The sequence below is a fragment of the Geotrypetes seraphini genome, chromosome 1, assembly GCF_902459505.1.
Source record: "Geotrypetes seraphini chromosome 1, aGeoSer1.1, whole genome shotgun sequence".
In the NCBI taxonomy this organism is placed as follows: domain Eukaryota; kingdom Metazoa; phylum Chordata; class Amphibia; order Gymnophiona; family Dermophiidae; genus Geotrypetes; species Geotrypetes seraphini.
The window spans coordinates 77,955,957-77,977,775 of record NC_047084.1 but is presented as its reverse complement, the minus strand read 5'-3'; the positions used below and the strand labels follow the sequence as shown (position 1 = coordinate 77,977,775).

General features: G+C 45.2%; 1 protein-coding gene across 1 annotated transcript in view; it reads right to left on the bottom strand.

The window, feature by feature from the left end:
* NARS1 (asparaginyl-tRNA synthetase 1) overlaps positions 1-21,819 on the bottom strand; it is a 54,732-nt gene that overhangs the window by 23,614 nt on the left and 9,299 nt on the right. The window contains exons 5-8 of the mRNA XM_033933813.1: positions 19,329-19,418; positions 12,855-12,933; positions 3,627-3,697; positions 289-375 (exon numbers count right to left, since the gene is read on the bottom strand). Coding sequence (XP_033789704.1) covers positions 289-375; positions 3,627-3,697; positions 12,855-12,933; positions 19,329-19,418 — 327 coding nt within the window. The remainder of the gene's footprint in view (positions 1-288; positions 376-3,626; positions 3,698-12,854; positions 12,934-19,328; positions 19,419-21,819) is intronic.

Sequence of the window (21,819 nt, the reverse complement as noted above, 5' to 3'; positions counted from 1 at the left end):
AAACAGTTCTCTGACTGAATCTTTTGGTGATGGAAACTCTTCAAATACAAATGCTCATCAATCTATTTTTGGCTGTGACCCATGATCACGGTCAAATAGTGTGCATTCCCCACTTCTCAGAAAAAAACAAAAAAAAACAAACATGTAGAATAATGATACATCTATGGAGAACACATCCAGGTTAAAAAACTAAACATTTGTTTTGTGACCCTATTTGAGGTCTAAACGCACAGTTTAGAAAGCTGTGAACTTGTACCTAATAAAGACATTAAAAATTTGAGACATTACCTGTTTCCCCTCTGGGACCAGAGTTAATGTACCATATACAGCAATGCTGCTCTCCGTAGAAAGGATCACTCCATCATAACACTGGCACTAATGTTGAAAAGAAAGAAAGTTACATATACAACGAGAAGGCATTGGGTGGGATATTTGATTTTTCAGCCTCTTTCTTCCAAGTAAGGCTCAGAGTAAAACTTTTTTAGGATTAGCCTAATTCTCTTCCTCAAAGATCTTATACCCTGTGAGAGAGAATCCCTATGAAGTAACCATTCCCCCTTTACTGCACTCCCTCAGTCAGAGCCATGTTAAAAAAGCAGGCCACAGAGCAAGGAAGAGATGACTTAACAGGAGAACCGAAGGGGCACAGTCGGGTCTTTATCTGCCATCATCTATTATGTTAGTAGGTTATGCCACTATGTCACGGCAGAATAAAAACCCTCAGCACAAATCAATTGGGGAAGTCCAGAGAAGTCTTCTACCTTATGCCTCCATTACAGAAGTGTAAGCTGCAGAAACTCTACTCAGTTAGACCAAGTTTATCTTGGAACCCTGCTGAAACTGTATGTTTAGAACTAAGGGCCAAGCCTGGCCCCAACTGTGCTGAATACTGAAGACTGTATTTTAACTATGGGGACAAAGCTGTTTATATGGTCTTTTGAGAGTCAGGCTAATGGAAGCCACAGGACAGAATTTTCTAACATAAGAACTGCCGATAGACTGAAGGTCCATCAAGCCCAGTATCTTGTTTCCAGCTGTGGCCAATCCAGATCACAAGTATCTGGCAAGGAGTAAAACAGATTTTGTGCTGCTTATCCTAGGAATAAGAAATGTATGTCCCCCAAGCCATCTTAATGGCTTATGAACTTCTCTTTTAGGAAATTATCTAAACCATTTTAAAACCTGCCAAGTTATTACACGATGAGTCAAGAAATATTTTCTTCAGCTAGGTCCTCACGAGAACTGAGGCAGCCATTCAGAAGTTGCGCGCCCACACAGCACGCTTGTGCGCCACTGGCCCCGACATGCTGGTAATCAGCAGGCAGCCGTCCAGCCAAGCACCAGCGACCAGCACAATTAGGAAGTGCCGCAGGCCCTGACAAGCAACAGGCAGCCGTCCACTGATCTCCACAACTTAAAAGTACTGCGGGTCTGCGACAGAATTTTAAAGGTGCTGGGGGCTGGGACAGAATTTAAAGGTGTTGGGTATATACTGTATTAGTACACAATTTGGTTTAGAATGGGGGTTTTTTTTCTTGGTTTTCCTTCTCTAAATCTGGGGTGCGTCTTATGGAGTGAAAAATACGGTATATCAAACAAGCTGGAGAAAATATTTCTTCACTCATCGTGTATATATATCGCTTACTTCCGTGTTTCTTGTCTCCTGACCTGTGAAGAAAACAGGTCACCCCTTTGTACATAAATTGATTTTTGTTTCACCTTTAAAACCTCTGTGGCTGTGTTTTCAAGGTGCCAGGCCCTTGAAAATACAGCTGCTACAACCTCCCCTCACACGAGGTAAGAGGATTTAATCCCTAACCTCTTGCTCTAACCAATAAACCACTTTTTCCACAAGTTTCTTAATTTGAAACACTCAATTTAAATCTCCATGGAAGTAGAAGACAAATACCTGGAGGATTGATACTAGCCTAGTGTATTATTGTTCTTCACTTTAGAAGGAATATATAACAAGACGCATTTGTGCCTTCATCTAATTTAGTGCTGTTTTTTTATTAGCAATGTGGAATACAGCGTCAGCGGTTACTTAAAAGCTGAAAAGAGTGGAGGAGTGGCTTAGAAGAGTGGGCTGATATTTAGGGTTCAAAATTCCACCACTATAAAACTCTGAGCAAGTTGGTTCTGCCTCCAATGCCCCAAGGACAGATTCACTAGAGGTGCTAGTGTGTTGAGAACATAATTAAATTAGCATGTGCCAACAGGTTCCACTACATAAAATGGAACTTATAGTAGAAAATGTGCTTTAATGCAGGGTAGCACACTTTAGTAAATCTAGCTCTTACATCAGTATTCCCAAATAAGTTAATAAAATCCTCATCTTGGGTGCTGAGTAGGTCAATGCTAGAGAAGAAAAAACAAACACATAGCTTTTGAGAAGGCAGCAACCCTTAGCTTCGGCCTTCACTACATGACAGCACTGCTTGTTTCAATACCTGTTCAGAACATATGGATAGTACACAGCAGCTGCTCCACTTCTACTATCCTCTGTGCACAGCCAATGATGAAGGCAGCACAAAGACATTTTTACAGCTGCATTTAGCTTGAAACTGGGGGTGACGTGGGGAAGGGAGGAGAGTGCACGCAGCTCTAGTGTGCAACGCAAGGTATTGAGGAAGTTTTTGCTGCTGAAACCTGGCCACGAGTGATTCTTGCTTATGTGCAGACTCTGAAGTACAAGCTAAATGTTTGACAGTCATAGGGAAATCACCATAGTTTAGCTACAAAAAACATACTAGGTCAGACCTCGTCTTAAGTGACCTCTCTGGTGGTGGTGGAAAAAAAAGAAAGTGTTAAGTTTTGAAAGCAGGAGAAATTCTATAAGATTTCTACCCCTCCACCCTCTATACAAATTGACTCAAGAGGAAGAAGACGGCCTACAGCAGCACCATTCACCTCCACTTCCTCCTACTGGCTCTAATCATGCACAGCTGTCAGTATCAAAAAGGGGAATTGCAAGGGAGAAAGGATGCCACAGGATGGGGGGCAATATCAAGTGCTGAGAAAAGGAAGGAAGGGTGAGGAGCTGCAGACAAGAGTAAGGGGGTGAGTATGGAGGAGAGGGGAAAGAGTTCAGGGGGACTGAACCTGAGGAAAGAAACAGAAGTCAACAATGAATTGGGGAGGGATGCTACTGTTGTGTTGTTGGTCCACCTGCACGTGACTTTGAGCATCAACCCTAATGAGGGTAGGAGCTTAATAGGGAAAACAGTCAAGGAGATTACAGAAGTGGCAACCCCCTAAGCAGAGAAGAGGTATGTCCACTATTCATGTAGAATATTTCATATTTCAAAACTGATAAAACAAACCAACAGAAAAAAAATCTCCCCTGCCCATAATTCTGCAATTTATTTGAAAAGACATCCTGAAATTTGTGGGTACAATTCCATAAACCAGGGGTCTCCAAAGTCCCTCCTTGAGGGCCAAATTCAGTCGGGTTTTCAGGATTTCCCCAATGATTATGCATGAGATCTATGCGCATGCACTGCTTTCAATGCATATTCATTGGGGAAATCCTGAAAATTTGACTGGATTCGGCCCTCAAGGAGGGACTTTGGAGACCCCTGCCATAAACAATCACTCCACAAATTTAAAAAACAAACACAACTTACCAGTTCATCAGAGAGAACACACTGAAGGAAGCCTGTGCCATCCCTTAACACTACAAACATCAATGTTCTTCCTTAAAAATAAAAGCACAATAGTAAAAAGTTATGACCATGGATTTTGTGTGTTTTAGGATTCTGCAATGGAGAGCTGCACGAAAATGGGGTTGTGGGGATCCTCTATAGGTCCACGGGAATCGCATAGGGATACATGTCATTTCTGTGGGTTTCCTGGGAAAATATATGAGCCTCCGAGACCCACCTATCTGCCCAGGGTCCTCCAAAAACTGTCAAGTATCACCTTCTCCCTTCAATATTTCAGCGCAGCTGCACTTGCTCTGTCCTTATGCATTTCTCTTCAGAAGTAATGTTTAATATCCAGCTCTTAAATTACTACTATTTTGCTCACTTATCTAATCAACAAATATGAAGCAATATAAATCATATGCACTGTATCTTCTCTTTAGATCATCAGATGTGCTTTCCATATCTTAATCCCTTTTGATCAAAAGAAATATGTGAACTTAGGCAATGATTTCATGATTTTAATCGTTACTTGGCATTCCTCACTGACCCAATTTTATGAACTTCATTTATATGCTTTATTCATACATTTTATTTAAATATTAAGTGGTATCAAAATTTTCAATTTTTTAATTTGATTAAAAAGCACTTATCTATATGCTCTGTTCAACTATGCCAGCTGGGGACTCTTCATCCGACATGTTTCGTCCAATGGCTGTTTCAAGGATGCCCCCTGTGAATGCCATTCGATCCACTTCTCTGCTTTCAATGCGATTCAAAATAGCCACAGAGGGCATCCTTGAAAACAGTCCTTGGGCGAAACATGTTGGATGAAGAGGGCATGCATAATATTTAGTGCCAATTGACAGAAAAGGTTTATGCAGTATTCTGCTACACAAAGTCAAAAGAACGAATAACAAAGAAAGAGAATAAAAATATAAATACTTTTGATAATAAATTTTAGATAAAAAAGATTTAAGATAAGACTGAAAGTTTTTTTAGGATCGAAAGAAAATTCAATCCAGTACAACCAATAGGCATCAGTGTAGTTTCTGGTTTGGATTTCTGAGATCCTTTTCCTTCATGTATGATGTTAGTGGCATGCATTTTCAAATAATAGATGCTCAAGCACTGCCAGCTGAGGACCTCCTCCAAAGATGGCCAAACTCCCTTCTACCAAGCGTGGCAGTCATTGCCGGCATCCTCAAAACACTGATGTATAAGCATCTGTGGCTCAGAGACCCTGTTTCTGATTGCCAAGCTTGGTAAAGGAGTGTTGGCCAACTTTGGAGGGATTTTTCAGCTGACAGAGCTTAGGAATCCTCATAACCTAGAGCAGTGGTCTCAAACTCAAACCCTTTGCAGGGCCACATTTTGGATTTGTAGGTACTTGGAGGGCCGCAGGAAAAAAATAGTTAATGACTTATTAAAGAAATGACAATTTTGCATGAGGTAAAACTCTTCATAGTTTAGAAATCTTTCCTTTTGGCCAAGTCTCCAATAATAATATTGTCATTTATAGCTAAAGAGACATATGATCAAGAGACTGTTTTATTTTACTTTTGTGATAATGATAAACATACCAAGGGCCTCAAAATAGTACCTGGCGGGCCGCATGTGGCCCCCGGGCCGCGAGTTTGAGACCACTGACCTAGAGTATTTTATATTTACATTACAGGCTCTGGCAGACACCCATCTACAAAGTATGTATTCTTCCCAATTCATATTTCCAAATTAATAAAATGCCTTTGCTTATTTGGAAATGTGAATTGGGAAAAATACATACTCTTGTAAATAGGTCTTTGCCAAAACCTCTAACGTACTCAGTAGCATAATTAAAATGAAATAACTTCAGAAGGTTATGGGTAAGGACAGGGATGGAAGCGATTACTTGCAGGGGCAGGTGGGAAAAAGAGAATGGTGGCAGGGCGTAGAACCACTACTGTCAGCATGAGACATAAATGTAGAGGAGGCACAATATAGATCACAAGAAGAAGAAAAAGCACCATGTTGGGATGAAGGGTTATTATAAATAGGTAGAGATGTACAGTATGTGGGAAAGAAATGGCAAAGGGACGACCTCAAAACCTGCCCTTGGGAGGTTATACAAAAATGGCTGAACCAAACTTGAAGGTGAACATATCACCAGTGAGATAGGTGGGAACAGAGCTGGAAAACATAAATAACTTAAAATGAAAGTACGGTAGTCTGGAAGGTATTTTAAAAAGATGCAATGAGGGCAAGAATGTAAAGGTGGGAGGTAGCAGCAGTGGAGAGAGAGGACAACCTGGGAGGAATGTATGAGGTGAACTGAAGTTGATAGGCTGCTGGTGATGACTTGTTTGTGGAGTTATAACAAAGAAGCTATGGGGGCTTTGGGGGGGGGAGGCTACCCTTGGACTGCACAGAATCTCTCTTCATTCTCACATACTCCTGCTTTCTCTTCTCTGTACCCAAGGGTGTAGGTCAGTGATGGCTAACCTTTTTGAGCCCGAGTGCCCAAACTGCCGCACAAAACCAAAGAATTTCCTCAAAGTGCCAGCACGTCAATTAAACCTTAATAACAAGATTTTAGTATCTAAAAACTCTTTATAAAGTTGCCTGAACTATATAACATCATTTTTAAAGGTTGGAATCTTTGTATTGTCAGAGAATCAATTTGATTCACAATCCTTTGGTTTTCATTTCAATTTATTGGCAATTTATAATGTTTTAATGATTTCATTCAATTTAATGAATTTAGGAAGAATTTGATTCAGTTACACAATATATTTTAAATGTATTATTCACATAACATGTCAAATGTATCCTGAGTAAAAAAAAAGATAAACTTCTTAAAACTGTTAACTGTGTCAAGACTCGGTGTGCATTCCCAAAGAGTCTATACATGTTTTTTTGTAAAATTTACAATCAAATTAGAAAATAGTTAAATCATTACATTTCTAATAATATGATGTAAAGAAAACAAAAGAGCTTTCAATTAAACCAACCGTTTTTATTGGAAATTCCAGATTGGAATACAACAGGGCCATGTAAAGTCCCTCTTTTAAATAACATCTTTAAATAATATTTAAAGAACTTAGAAAGTGTCTTAACTGCAAACTGAAAACACTGCTTCATGTAAACATATGCATTGGGCATGCTCTGAAAAAAATTAATGTGATTTTTGATGTTGCATGCATGCTGATAACTTGTCAATCCTTGGCTCATAGTGCGTTAAATTTCAGAGCAACACATGCAGCACTCATGTCATCCATTAATCTGTTTCTAGCATCAGATTTTATATGATTCAAAGCCGAAAACAGCTGCTCACAAGCATAGGATGACCCAAACAAAGTAAGAAGAGCAATCCCAAGTGCTTTCATGGACTTAAAATTGTCTGGCAGAAAATTCCACGCTTTTAGGATTTCATTTTCAGAACTGCTAGCAGTGATTTCATTTGTCACCCTTTCACACTCAATACGTTCAAGAGCCGCACGCAGGTCATTGAATTTACTTTTCCAGATAAAGCTTTCTTGAAATTCCAGTAGCTCCATTTCCAAATTTTGAATATCCAACCACTGTAAGCAGGAAAGATCAAGATCTTCAAATGTGGACTTTTCTGGGGAAGTTATAAATGAAAGGGTTGTCTCCATCTTACGGAACTGAGAATCTTTTACTAAAATTCTCCTTTGCTTTGGCTACAATGGTGGAATATGCTTTGTGGATTTCCTGATGTTTTTTATGACTGTCCACAAATGTTGTAGAATTATCCAAATGTATTTTTAGGTTGGGAAAATATTTTAGCTGTCCACTCTCAAGGTCTTTTTCAAAAACATGCAATTTTCTCTCAAAAGCTTTGATGTCACTAAACATGCTTTCTGCTGTTTTTCCCATGCCTTGTAATTTTTTGTTTAGTACATTAAAGTGGTTAGTAAAATCTGTAAAGAACATGAGGTTGGTAAGCCAGGCCATGTTGGTGAGTTGAGGATAGTCTTCCCCCTTTTCGTTCATAAATAGCCTAACTTCTTCCAAGCAGGCCACAAATCTCTCTAACACTCGTCCTCTGCTCAGCCACCGGACATTATTGTACATCAGTAAAGTGTTATTTTGTGCCTGAACCTCATCAAGAAGGGCTTGAAATTGTCGAAAATTAAGAGCACGCGCCATGATGAAGTTCACCATTTTTGTTACATCTTTGAGGACATCGTCAAGTTTTTTGCTGCTTTCTTTGGCACAGAGAGCCTCTTGATGTATTATGCAGTGAAATTGAATCAGTGGATGTTTTGCTTCCTTAGCAAAGAAATGAATGAATCCTGATGTTGTCCCCACCATGCTAGGTGCTCCATTGCTAGAAACTGAAACTACTTTTTCTGGACTTATGTCTAGTGATGAAAAAGCCTCCATCACAGCATTGTGGATATCTATCCCTTGTGTTCTTCCAGGCAAAGACAGCAGTTTTACCAGCTCTTCTCTCATGATGTCACCAGCAGCATAACGCAAAATGAGCGCTAGTCTTGCATGGTTAGTAATATCTGTACTTTCATCCAAGCACATGGAGTAGAAGGGTGCTTTTTGTAAGTCGCAAGTAAGCTGTTGACTAACATCAGCAGCCATTCGCAGAACCCTATCTTTTGCAGTATTTCTGCTTAGCGGCATCTCAGAGATGCGCTGCACAATTTTATCCTTGTTTTGGAAATCATGGAAGAGTGAATTACTCCCAGCCAAAATTGCCTTTTTGATAAAATCTCCATCATAGAGGGGCTTACCATGTTTTGCCATGCACAGTGAAATTTGAAAGCTGGCAACTGTAAGATGATTACTTTTTGAAAGATAGTTGCTAAAACTAAGAGACTGGGAGTGATATTTCTTTAATTTTCCTACAAGGAACTCTTTTCTTTGAGCTAAACCAAGTTCAGCAACACTGTTATGGTTGGTCTCAAAGTGACGTTTGACACTTGATGTGCGAGACACAACACTTTCATTACACATAATACACAATGCTTTCCCACTGCGTTCAATCACTCCATATGTACTCTGTCCAGGCCTCTTGGAATGGTCTTCCACTATCTGTTTTTGCTTTTTTTGCTGTACTCATTTTCTTTGTTCAAGACTTCAAGTCTACAAAAAGATAAAATTTGTATAATAAAAAAAAATCTAATGAAGTGCTGTATACAAATCCGTCCCCATAAAAAAATATGTGATTGGGGAATTTTACTAATTGTAGACATCCGTTTTGGTCAAAAAATATACTGTCCGGGTGAAAACCGGACTTGTGCAACCTGAGTGTATGGGAAAAGGACTTTTATTTTTCTATTATTGGAGCCTTTGTTATTTTATTATGATGTTTACAAAAGCACTGTGAAGGGCCACATATACACTTTACTGTTTTTTTGCTATATTGAGTTTTCCATAAGGTACAGCGCAGAGGATTAGTGTGTTGGTTGTTCACAGAGAGCCCAGCCCTCCTCTCAGCTTACTGAACTTCTCTATGCAATCATCATAAGCAGCTTTTTTATTTCCTCGAATTTAGCATGTCCCCCATGGAAGATACAGAGATTTTTACAGAGGAGCATATTAGACACATTAAACTTCCCCCCATATCCTCACCTCTCTAGCATGGGAGCACTAGGAACTGTTCCTGATTACAGATGTCACATGTGGAGTCACACTACAGCCTCACTGAGTTCCTGTGACAGACTCAGTGTGAAGCTTCTCTTCCTCCCCCCACTTCCCCCTCACACACTGCCTGGCTCATAGGATACTAAGGGGAAGACAGGCAGGCTAAACATCCACTCACAGGACTGCAGCCAGCACAGGAGGATGGGCCGCGGCCCACCGGGACAATGCCCGGTCCTCCCAATGGCCAGTCCGGCCCTGTTGCCAGGTGAGCTGCAAAGCAGACACCGGCACACTCGCCTCCCGCCGCGCCGCATATCTTAATTGCGGACTAGAGAGTTGCACGGGGACAGAAATCCCACCCGTCCCCACCAAAGTCTCACCCGTCCCCACCCATCCCTGTGAGGAATCCCACCCGTCCCCTTGAGGAATGTCCTCCGTCCCCGCGAGGAATGTCCTCCGTCCCTATAAACTTCAGAAATAGTTATTTCATTTAATTATGCTACTGAATTAAAGGCTATGGTAGAAACCCATTTACAAATAAGCAAAAAGACTTTATTAATTTGGAAATATTAATTGGGAAGAATACACACTTTGTAAACGGGTTCTACCAGAGCCTCTTTTGTTTATAAATTTTTATCAACACAACTAATATGCTACTTTATCCTGAAGCAAAAGAAAAAGAATTCTTTTCCTACCTTTGTTGCCTGGTTTCTGCTTTTCTCATGTTCTCATTCAGTTCCTTCCATCCACTGTCTCTCTTCCTTCTGCGTCTTCCATTTGCTCTGTTACTGTGCCTCTCCCTTTCTCCCCCCTTCCAAATTGGTCTGGCACCCATCTTCTTCCCTCCGCTCCCCATGTCCTGTCTGGCATCTCTGTCTTCTTCCCTGCCAGCGTCTTCTCCCCACTCTCTCTTCCCCATTTCCTTTCAGCGTCCTTCTCCCCCCATGTCCTGTCAGTGTCCTTCTCCCCCCTCTGTCTTCCCCATGGCCTTTCAGCATCCTTCTCCACACCCCCCGTCTTCCCCATGGCCTTTCAGCGTCCTTCTCCCCCCCATCTTCCCCATGTCCTTTCAGCGTCCTTCTCCACCCCTTTGTCTTCCCCATGTGCTTTAAGCGTCCTTCTCCCCCCAGTCTTCCCCATGTCCTGTCAGTGTCCTTCTCCCCCTTCTGTCTTCCACAAATGCTTTCAGTGTCCTTCCCCCCCCATCCCGTCTTCCCCATGGCCTTTCAGCGTCCTTCTCCACCCCTTTGTCTTCCCCAGTGCTTTCAGCGTCCTTCTCCCTCCTCCTTCTCTCCCGCCCCGGGTGCAGCACAGCCGGCCAGGTCCCCTTACTTTTGTGGCGCTTCCACAACCAACAGACCGACAACAGCCCCGGTCTGACAAACCTCCCTGCCCTTAACCGTGAATCTAAATTTCCTTCTTACAGCTGCTGTAAGAAGGTAATTTAGATTCGCGGTTAAGGGCAGGGAGGTTTGTCGGACCAGGGCTGTTGTCGGTCGGTCAGGTTAGCACCACAAAAATAAGGGGACCTGGCCGGCTGTGCTGCACACGGGGCGGGGCGGACCGCCCCCCTCCCTTGGTAGCCACTCGAGCCGCGAGGCTACTCCTCCTTACCTACCCTGCCTGCAGCACAGAGCCGAATGGAAGTCTTCCCAACATCAGCGCAAACGTCGGAGGGAGGGAGGGCTTTGTTTACCGACGTCAGCGCTAACGTCGGGAAGACTTTCGTTCGGCTCTGTGCTGCAAGCAGAGCAGGTAGGGAGAAAAGCCACGCGACTTAGTACATCCAGCCCCGCAGGAACCCCGCGACCCTCGGAGGCGTCCCCACGGGATCCCCGCGACCCGTGCAGCTCTACTGCGGACCTTCCCGCGTGCCAGCTGCAAGGCCTTCGCGTGCCACAGGTTCGCCATCGCTGGTGTAGGCTGACTGTCTAGGTCGGTGGCATACAAAAAAAAAAAAAAAAAAAAAACAACCCAACATTTGCTGTTGCTATGTTATTCAAGGATAAATTAGGCACTTGCAAATTAAATAAAAGGGATAATGAGCCTCTAAGATCAAATTCCATTGTGCACTAAAGTGTATGAACTCTCTCAGCTACGTAGTTGTGAGGAAATTAATGGTAATAGGGTGATGGGAAATGGCTAGCATTCCAATCGTGCATCAGAGTAACTGTGTTAACCTCTTTGGCAACCATTCTACCACAAAAAGGCCACTTACATTTTGACCGACTACCTGTTTTCAAGGCACAAAAACAACCTGTACATGCCACAATATCCCTATGCTTCCCCCAACAACAAAAAAACCCCACAATGTTGTTCAGTTTTTTATGGGGCGTTTAAAACAGTATGTATATCCTGCAAAAGTTTTCAAGTTTCAAGTTTTATTAGGATTTTATATACCGCCTATCAAGGTTATCTAAGCGGTTCTTACAATCAGGTACTCAAGCATTTTCCCTTTCTGTCCCGGTGGGCTCACAATCTAGCTAACGTACCTGGGGCTATGGAGGACTGAGTGGCTTGCCCAGGGTCACAAGGAGCAGCGCGGGGTTTGAACCCACAACCCCAGGGTGCTGAGGCTGTAGATCCAACCACTGCGCCACACACTCCTCTTGTGTTAGTTATAGGACAGACTTGTTTAAACTACAAGTACATCCATCATTAAGAGCAACTTAAAAAGTGACATAGTAACATAGTAGATAACGGCAGATAAAGACCCGAATAGTCCATCCAGTCTGCCCAATCTAATTCAATTTAAATTTTTTCTTCTTAGCTATTTCTGGGCAAGAATCCAAAGCTCTACCCGGTACTGTGCTTGGGTTCCTACTGACGAAATCTGTTAAAACCTACTCCAGCCCATCTACACCCTCCCAGCCATTGAAGCCCTCCCCAGCCCATCCTCCACCAAACGGCCATATACACAGACAGACACAGATCGTGCAAGTCTGCCCAGTACTGGCCTTAGTTCAATATTTAATATTATTTTCTGATTCTAAATCCTCTGTGTTCATCCCACGCTTCTTTGAACTGCCCTAACCAGTTTAGAATTTGTTAACATTTGAAAATCTTCTATTAAAGAGAAATATCCTATTTTTTAACAATTCAGAAAGGGCAGAAAAGTGTTTCTTGTATAATAATTTTATTTTTATATACCGCCCTACCACATAGTTCTAGGCGGTTCACATACAATAAAAATTATACAATCAATGAATAAAATACAATTTACTAAAAATACATTAAACTAAACCTTAAGTTTGTATACCGCATCATCTCCATAAAGATAGAGCTCGGCACGGTTTACAGGTAATTCAATAAATAAGGGAAGGACATAATAAAAAATTAGAGCTATGAAAGCTATGAAAATATACATCCCCATGTAACATTTAGGGCTCCTTTTACAAAGGTGCGCTAGCGTTTTTAGTGTGCGCGTGCTACCCGAAAAAACTACCGCCTAGTCAAGAGGAGGCAGTAGCGGCTAGCACGCATTATTCCGCACATTAAGGCCCTAACGCAACTTTGAAAAAGGAGCCCTTAATATGGATTCCTTTTTCTCTCCAGTGATGTCCCATTTCAATTTTTTCTCTCCCTTGTTGAAAAGCTGAGATAACTTACCTTGCCTCCGTAACCTGTGAACCCAACCAAAAACCTTCACCCGCTGGCCTCTGTATGCTTCCAAAGCTCGTATCTTCGCCTGTTAATGCAAAACCTGTATTTCAATAATCACCTAAAGTTTATAGGATAAAAAGCACAGTTACTTACCGTAACAGGTGTTATCCAGGGACAGCAGGCATATATTCTCACATGTGGGTGACGTCATCTACGGGGCCCCGATGCGGAAGCATTTTCAAGCAAACTTGATTGAAGATTTAAGTTTGCTCTGCTGCTCCACGCATGCGTGCCTTCCTGCTCCACTAGGGGGTGCATCCCCTCGTGGTCTCCAGTTCACTTAACTAGCCAAGAAGCCAACCTCGGGGAGGTGGGTGGGTTGTGAGAATATATGCCTGCTGTCCCTGGATAACACCTGTTACGGTAAGTAACTGTGCTTTATCCCAGGACAAGCAGGCATGATATTCTCACATGTGGGTGACCTCCAAGCTTACTGCAGAGGGATGGAGGGAAGTTGGCAGTTTAAGCAAATAGATTTCGCAACACCGATTGGCCGAATCGGCCATCGCTTCTGGACAGGGAGTCCAGACAGTAGTGGGAGGTGAAGGTATGAACCGAAGACCATGTGGCAGCCTTGCAGATTTCCTCAATAGGTGTTGACCTGAGGAAGGCTACGGAGGCTGCCATCGCTCGGACTTTGTGTCCCGTTACTCGACCATTCAGCGCGAGACCAGCCTGAGCGTAGCAAAAGGAGATGCAATCGGCCAACCAGTTGGACAAGGTGCGTTTGGAAACTGGGTGACCTAACCGGTTTGGGTCGAAGGACAAAAACAGTTGTGGGACTTTCCGGTGTGGCTGAGTGCGTTGGAGGTAAAAGGCCAACGCTCTTTTGCAGTCAAGAGTGTGGAGCGCCACTTCTCCGGGGTGAGAGTGGGGCTTGGGGAAAAACACAGGTAAGACAATGGACTGATTTAGATGGAAATCAGACACTACTTTAGGTAGGAACTTTGGATGGGTGCGGAGTACCACCTTGTCGTGATGGAATACCGTGAAGGGTGGGTCCGCTACCAGGGCTTGTAGCTCACTAACCCGCCGTGCGGACGTGAGTGCAAGTAGGAAAATTACCTTCCAAGTGAGGAATTTTGGATGGCATTTGTCTAGGGGCTCAAATGGAGGTTTCATTAGTTGAGCCAGAACCACGTTAAGGTCCCAAACCACCGGGGGAGGTTTGAGAGGGGGGTGGACGTTCAGCAGGCCCTTCATGAAGCGAGTGACTAAGGGATGGAGCGAGAGGGCTTTCCCTTCCAGGGGCTGATGAAAGGCCGCAATCGCACTGAGGTGTACTCGAATGGAGTTGGTCTTTAGGCCGGAATGAGATAGTTGAAGTAGATAGTCAAGGACCAGGGGGACGGGGACCGACACCGGGTCCTGGCTGTGGGAGGAGCACCAGGTTGAGAATCTGGTCCACTTTTGGGAGTAGCAGGTTCTCGTCGAGGTTTTTCTAGAGGCCTCCAATATCTCCTTGACTGATTGAGACACGGGGAGAGCAGTCAGGGGGAGAGAAACCAAGCATTCAGATGAAGAGATTGAAGATTGGGATGTAACAGTGAACCCTGACCCTGTGACAGTAGAGAGGGAAACAGAGGCAGAGGCAGTGGATCTCTGACACTGAGTTGAAGTAGAAGGGAAAACCACGGCTGGCGTGGCCAGCGAGGGGCAATCAGGATCAGGGTGGCTTGTACCGTTTTCAGGTGGACAAGCGTCCGCAGTATCAGAGGGAACGGCGGGAACGCGTACAGGAACCTTCCCTCCCAATCGAGGAGGAATGCGTCGGCCTCGAGCCGGTCCGGGGAGTATATCCGGGAGCAGAAGAGAGGCAGCTTGTGGTTGTGAGGGGACGCGAACAGGTCTATTTGAGGCGTCCCCCACCGTTCGAACACTCCTCGTAGGGCCTGAGAGTGTAGTGACCACTCGTGTGGCTGGAGGAGGCGGCTGAGTCTGTCCGCCAGGCAGTTTTGTTCTCCTTGTATGTACACCGCCCGAAGGAAGGTGTTGTTGGAGATTGCCCATTTCCAGAGGCGCAGGGCTTCCCGGCAAAGGGGCCAAGATCCTGTGCCCCCTTGTTTGTTTACGTAGTACATCGCTACTTGATTGTCGGTTCGGATGAGAACCACTCGGTCGCGGAGCAGATATTGGAAAGCTACTGCTGCGAGGTAGATGGCCCGAAGTTCTAGCACGTTGATGTGGCAGCGGCGGTCTTGTGCTGACCACATTCCTTGGGTGCGCAGGCCGTCCAGATGGGCTCCCCAAGCGTACTCCGACGAGTCCGTGGTGAGTACCTTGCTGTGGGGTGGGGTGAGGAAGAGCAAACCTTTGGAAAGATTTGAAGAGTCGGCCCACCAGCAGAGCGATCGTTGCAATGAAGGAGTCACTGTCACTGAGTGGTCGATCGGGTCCCGGTCTTGACGCCATTGAGACGCCAGGGTCCATTGAGGGATTCTCAGATGGAGGCGGGCGAAGGATGTGACATGGACGGTGGAGGCCATGTGGCCCAGGAGGATCATCATCTGTCGGGCTGATACTGAGGTCAGCCGAGAGATCCTTCGGCTCAGACTTACTAACGCCTCCAGGCGCGGAGGGGGGAGGAAGGAACGGAGGCGAACCGTGTCCAGCGTGGCCCCGATGAACTGTAGGGATTGTGAGGGGCGTAGTTGAGATTTTGGGAAGTTTATTTCGAACCCCAGACTTTGTAGATAGGTAATAGTCTGTTGGGTCGCTGAGATAGCCCCTTCTTTGGACGGGGCTTTGATTAGCCAGTCGTCCAGGTAGGGGAATACCTGGAGGCCCTGGGAGCGTAAGGTTGCTGCTACCACCACGAGGCACTTGGTGAAGACCCGAGGTGATGATGCTAGTCCGAAGGGGAGGACTCGGTATTGTAGGTGCCAGTCCCCTACTTGGAAACGCAAAAACTTGCGGTGAGCGGGGTGCACTGGGACATGTGTGTACGCCTCCTTGAGATCGAGGGAGCAGAGCCAGTCGCCCTCGTCGATCAGGGGGTAGAGTGTTGGTAGTGAGAGCATCCGAAACTTTTCCCGTACCAGGAATTTGTTGAGGCGTCTCAAGTCTAGTATTGGGCGTAGGTCTCCCGTTTTTTTCGGTACCAGAAAGTAACGGGAGTAGAAGCCCTTCCCCCGTTGGTCGGGGGGGACCTTCTCCACTGCTCTCAGGCGAAGCAGGTCTCGAGCTTCGGAGAGGAGTAGAGGTAGCTGAGTCCTGTTGGGCGGGCAATTCCTTGGGGGGTTGTCCGGGGGAATGGCCCGAAAGTTGAGAGAGTACCCTGATGAGATCACGCCAAGGACCCATGCGTCCGTCGTGAGTTGTTCCCAGCGAGGGTAAAAGGCTTTGAGTCGACCTCCGATGGGAAGGTGGTCTGGGACTATGGCGGAGGGGGCCCGCCCCCTTCCGCGTGTCCCGTCAAAAGGACGGGGATGGTTTGGTGGTCGCGGGCGGTTGGGACTTGGGCATGGCCCTGTGATGGGCTTGCGGACGTCTGGGTGGGGGCCGCGAGAAAGCAGGGGTGGACTTTTGTGGGTAGCGGCGCGGAGGGGCCCTGTATGGCCTGGGCGCTGGCGGTTTGGGCTTTTGCCGGACAAGGGAGGCAAATGAGCGTTCATGTTCGGAGAGGCGTTTTGTCGCCGCCTCGATAGTGTCATCGAACAATTCCTTTCCCACACAGGGGAGGTTTGCTAACCGGTCCTGTAAGTTGGGGTCCATGTCGACCAGGCGCAGCCAAGCTAGTCGGCGCATGGCGATAGCGAAGGCTGCTTCTCTGGAGGAGAGTTCGAAGCCATCGTAGGCCGCGTGGAATAGATGAAGGCGCAGGTTGGAGAGGGACTCTAAAAGCAGGCCGAACGTTTCCTGTCGGGAGGCCGGTAGGTCAGTCTCAAAGGCTCTCAATAGTCCAATGAGGTGTTTGAGGTATGATGTGAAGGTGAAAGTGTAGCTTTGCACCCTAGAGGCCATCATTGCGTTTTGGTATAGTCTCCTGCCGAACTTGTCCAGGGTTCGGCCTTCCCGGCCTGGGGGTACCGCTGCTGAGACACGGGACGGGTGAGCCTTTTTCAAGGAGGATTCCACCAGCAGCGATTGGTGGGAGAGCTGTGGTTGCTCGAATCCCGGATAAGGTACTGTGCGGTACTTGGCCTCCATTTTGGAGGGTACGGCCGTGACCATGTAGGGGGTCTCCAGGTTCCTGAAGAAGGCCTGTTGGAGTACCGGGTTAGGTGGTAAGCGGAGGGACTCTCTGGGCAGTGATGGCATATCCAGCTCCGCCAGGTACTCCTTAAGAGTATCTGGAGTCGGACTGGAGATCTAAGTCCAATGCTTGGCCCATGTCTTGGACAAAGCGAGTGAAAGATGGGCGAGATGTCCCCGGAGCCCCGTGCGGGGTCAGGGAACGAGACCTTCGCCGGGTGGAGAAGGATAAGGAGGCTTCCCTCGAGTATAGAGGTTCATGCTCTGATCCATGCTCCGAGGTTGGGGAAGCACTGTGAGAGTGTTCCGGGGTTGTCGATCTTCGGCGTCTCGAGGAGCCCCTCGGAGACGATGCCGGGGTTAGGGGTACCGATCGATGTCGGGTTGGTGACCTCGATCCGGACTCCCTCGGAGAATGCGTCCGAGGGGGAGTTCGGAGGATACACGGGTTGGAGAGTGATAACTCAGCCACCCTTAGTGGTCCTGTACGAGGTGTGGGGGAACGGCCTCGTAGGGTTGGTGAACCTCGGGCCTTCTTGGAGGTACGGCGGTTCGAGGTTTCTGTCGTTCTAGCCCGACGTTTTGCCCCTCGGCGGTCCGCAGAGGGGGAATGTCTCGGGCGTCTCGGCGAGGAGTCCGAGGAGGATGGGATGCGGCGAGGATTGCGCACCTTTCCTCGAGGTTGTTCGGTGTGAGGCTCAGGTTGGTCTGGCGCATTCGAGGTCGAGGCCGATTGAAACTGGGCTATTGCAGCGGACAGCTCCGACGTGATCATCGCTCGGAGTAGGTCCTGGAAGACGGGCACGGACAGCATCGAAGGCATGTCCCCTGCCTCTGTGCGCTCCACTGGGGGCGACCTCGTATCAGAGTATTCCCGTGTGGTGGAGGCACGGCCCGAAGGCTTGGAGGGCTTAGACGGGGCTGTAAGCATGGGGCTTCCGCCATGCGTCGCCGTTGTCCCCGAGGCTGGCTTCTTCGCTGTTACAGAACCTGAAGAGGGAAGAGGGGACTTACCCGGAGCCGAGGCTTTCTGTTGTCCCGAGGACTTCGGGGTCGAGTCTCGAGGCGATGCCGAGGTTTCCGGGGCCGAGGTCAAGGCCGGGGCCGAGGCCAGGGCCGACCTCGAGGCCGAAGTGGGGGGTTGGTCCGGGGTGAAGAGATCCGCCATGCGGGCTTTTCTTCGGCGGAGGGCCCGGTTTTGGAAAATAGCGCACTGGGGGCAGGAGTCAGTTGGATGAGTCGCCCCCAGACAAAGGATGCACCGGCGATGCGGGTCTGTGAGAGAAAGAAACCGCTCGCACCGGGTGCACTTTTTAAAGCCGGTCAAAGGCCGGGACATTAAATCGAAAGTAGCCGCGGCTCGATTAGCCACGCGGCCACGGGGACCCGGAAGCCTCCGGGTCGTTGAAAACGAAGCAGGAATCAAGTAAAAAGGTAAGGAATCGCGCACAGCGACTTAATCGTGAAAAAACAAGAAAAAATCGCGGTGCTAGAAGGCAGTTGGGGCAGAGACTGAAAAACACGTCTTCTAGGCTCGCGGAAAATTTTGAACTGGAGACCACGAGGGGATGCACCCCCTAGTGGAGCAGGAAGGCACGCATGCGTGGAGCAGCAGAGCAAACTTAAATCTTCAATCAAGTTTGCTTGAAAATGCTTCCGCATCGGGGCCCCGTAGATGACGTCACCCACATGTGAGAATATCATGCCTGCTTGTCCTGGGATAACCTTATCTTTTTGGCTGTATTTTGTTAACATTTAATAGCACCACAAGGTGCCGGTGTCTTCTTACACTTATAAGCATTAGCAATCCAAAGTATTTGCAATTCAGATTCTGAATATGAATCCAGGAAACTTGTAAAAACTTTTACTTGGATTAACATTTCACAGAATACAGTGAAAAAAGTTATTAAAAATTTTTTTGTATCCACTTTTGTTACTGTCTCACAATTATTTAAATGTACTGCAACTTTCATATGCAAGCTAGTAGACATTTTACTTCAGTACCTGGGACCCTACTCCTTGTTTCAAACACCCTTACTTCTCAGCAACCAACTCTATCCTGCCTTCTAATTCTGAATAGTGTTGGGAGGGGAGTGAATCCATATGGATTACGTAGAAGAAAAACCTCCCTAACACCACAGAGCAGATTCTACATCAGATCAATACCATCTGCTTTAACATTTCAAGTCTGACATTCTCCTGGAATAAAAATGTACCTTTACTCACAATTTTTGGCTCTGGAAGATTTGGGTCATTTTTAATAACAATTTTCTTAGCTTCCTCCAGGTTCTTTTCTCGACGCAGGTTATCTTCTGCCTAGTTTTGAGAAGAACATTTGTCAATATTAGTTCTGATTTTGAGACCTCATTACCTGAGACAATTCTGACAGGCTGAAGTAATAAGACCATCAAAAGCACTGCAACAGATTTTTTTTTTAATTCTTGTATTAACTTACTAATTTACTTCAAACAATATAAATTTGCTTTTCTCAACCTTTTCAAGACCTAAGAACATCTAACATTGACAATACTGTGTGGAACACACACACACATATATATATATATATATACACACACACACACTATTTTCTTAACAAGAGTAAGGGGCCAGAAATAAAGGAAAAAGGCAAATTTCCAGATTTTATAAAACAAAATAGAAGCATTTTGAGAAATAGCTGGCATTCTTGAGGAATCTGGCTAGTGCTGTTTAAAAGCATCAGTTCTGTGTAACTGAATGGCTTGGTTCTGTTGCTCCATTCAGCTCATGTACTTAAAAACTATTACAGAACAAAGAATTTCATGCAAAATGTGGCCTTCAGAAAATGTTTCACGAGCAATAAAAATTCCCATCACAAACCGGATTCTCCAGGAGTTGCTCCCCATGCAGATCTGTAGAATGAATTTGCTGCTTCATAAAATGAAGTTATTAAACCACAATTTGTCTGAGATTTTCCAATGTTGCAATATATTATAGGTACCACTTATACTAGTGTTACACCCACATACACTTCTTTTTTTCAGTTTTCTTTTTCTTTTTCTATTTTATCTTAATTTTTTATCAACACTTTCAATAAACTTTTCTTTTCACTCAGGAAAAAGCCTCAGAGTAGGAGCCCACGCTCAGTCCAATCATAGACTTAACTTCCAGCGTGGTTTTTTTGCTCCGTGGTTCCAGTCATTGGCTAAAAAACCTGAGACTCAATTTTATTGCTAAATAGTCTAAAATATTTCTATATTGCTGAATTGTCTAAAAAGTTTCTGTCATAAATATCTTAATCAATCTTAGCAAACGCTATTTCTTTTATATCAATACTGGTTGTGGAAGCAACACTATTGTAGTTTGAAAAAACTAGCAACCAAGCACTTATCTTATTTCAGCGTTCATTTTGTATGTTGTCATGCTATCAGTTCATTGCCGCTGCCTGCCAACGTTTCGCGGATAACACACTTAATCCGCTGCTTCAGGGCTACTGGCAGAAGCATTCAAGCATTGTGCTCAACTGTACATACTGCAAAAAAAGAAGGAAACAAGCTTAGTAACTTTCCTAATCCTACTTCACATTTAACAGAGTGTAACTTACTGTTCTCAGCTGCACAGGAGTTTTTCAAACCGAGGCAGAATAGTCCCGGCTGTCATTATATACTCTAGCAATCATATGCTGACAAAGGACGTTATATTACGTATTGACGTCATAGTTCCCGACGTTAACCCTTAACGGGAGCGATCATTCAGTAAAAGTGCTGCCATTCAATATTTCTATTAAGCCCATAGGGGGCTAAAGAGCCCAATCGATCAATCCAGCGCTGTTCTCGCTGGGCAAGATATCTCTTGAAATTCCCCCCTCTCTTACTTTGATGAACAGTTTCAATGATTATAGCTTTGAGAGAGAAAAAATCATGATTATTTTCCACACAATGTCTAGCTAAAGGGGCTCCCAGAACATGATTTTTGATGTTGCTTTTATGTTCCGTCAGTCTGATGTTAAATTTTCTTGAGGTTTGCCCCACATATATCATCTTACAAGGGCATTGCAGAACATATACTACACCCTGCGATTTACAATTCGAGGAGTGTTTTAGAGCATACTGCTCGTTATCCTTTGGATTGTGGAATTTGTTAGAAATAATCATTATTTTACACATTTGACAATCACCACATTTTTGATGTCCCGGGTATACTGTGGCTGTATCGATCTGTTTCACAGGGAATGATGAAGGACAGAGAAGTTCTTTAAGGTTTTTATTTCTCCTGTAGGCAATCCGTAGATGATAGTTCTGAAACACTCCTGCAATCTTCAGAATCTCCCAGTGTTTCCTTAGGGAACAAACAGTATGATAGCAGTTCCCTGAGTAAGTAAGCACACAGGTCATAACCGAATCCATTCCAGATTTTGTACTGTCTTTAGGAGTTAATAGGGTGTTTTGGATGTTCAAATCAAAATCAAAGACGATTCTTTTGATACAGCAGTACATTTTAAGCCCACAGATTGCAACTCTGCACTGTTATTTTCTAGTGCGCATCCATCTGCTCTAAAAAGGAGTTTACCCTACTCTCAATTCTTGAGACTACGGAGAATATGCTCTTCTAATAATGAATTCAGAAGACAAGCAGAGGGGCTCCAACAAAAGTTTATGCAACGGGGGTACCCTGTGGCAGTAGTAAGAACTGCTTATAAGAGGGCATACTATAACCATAGGGAATCCCTATTAACTCCTAA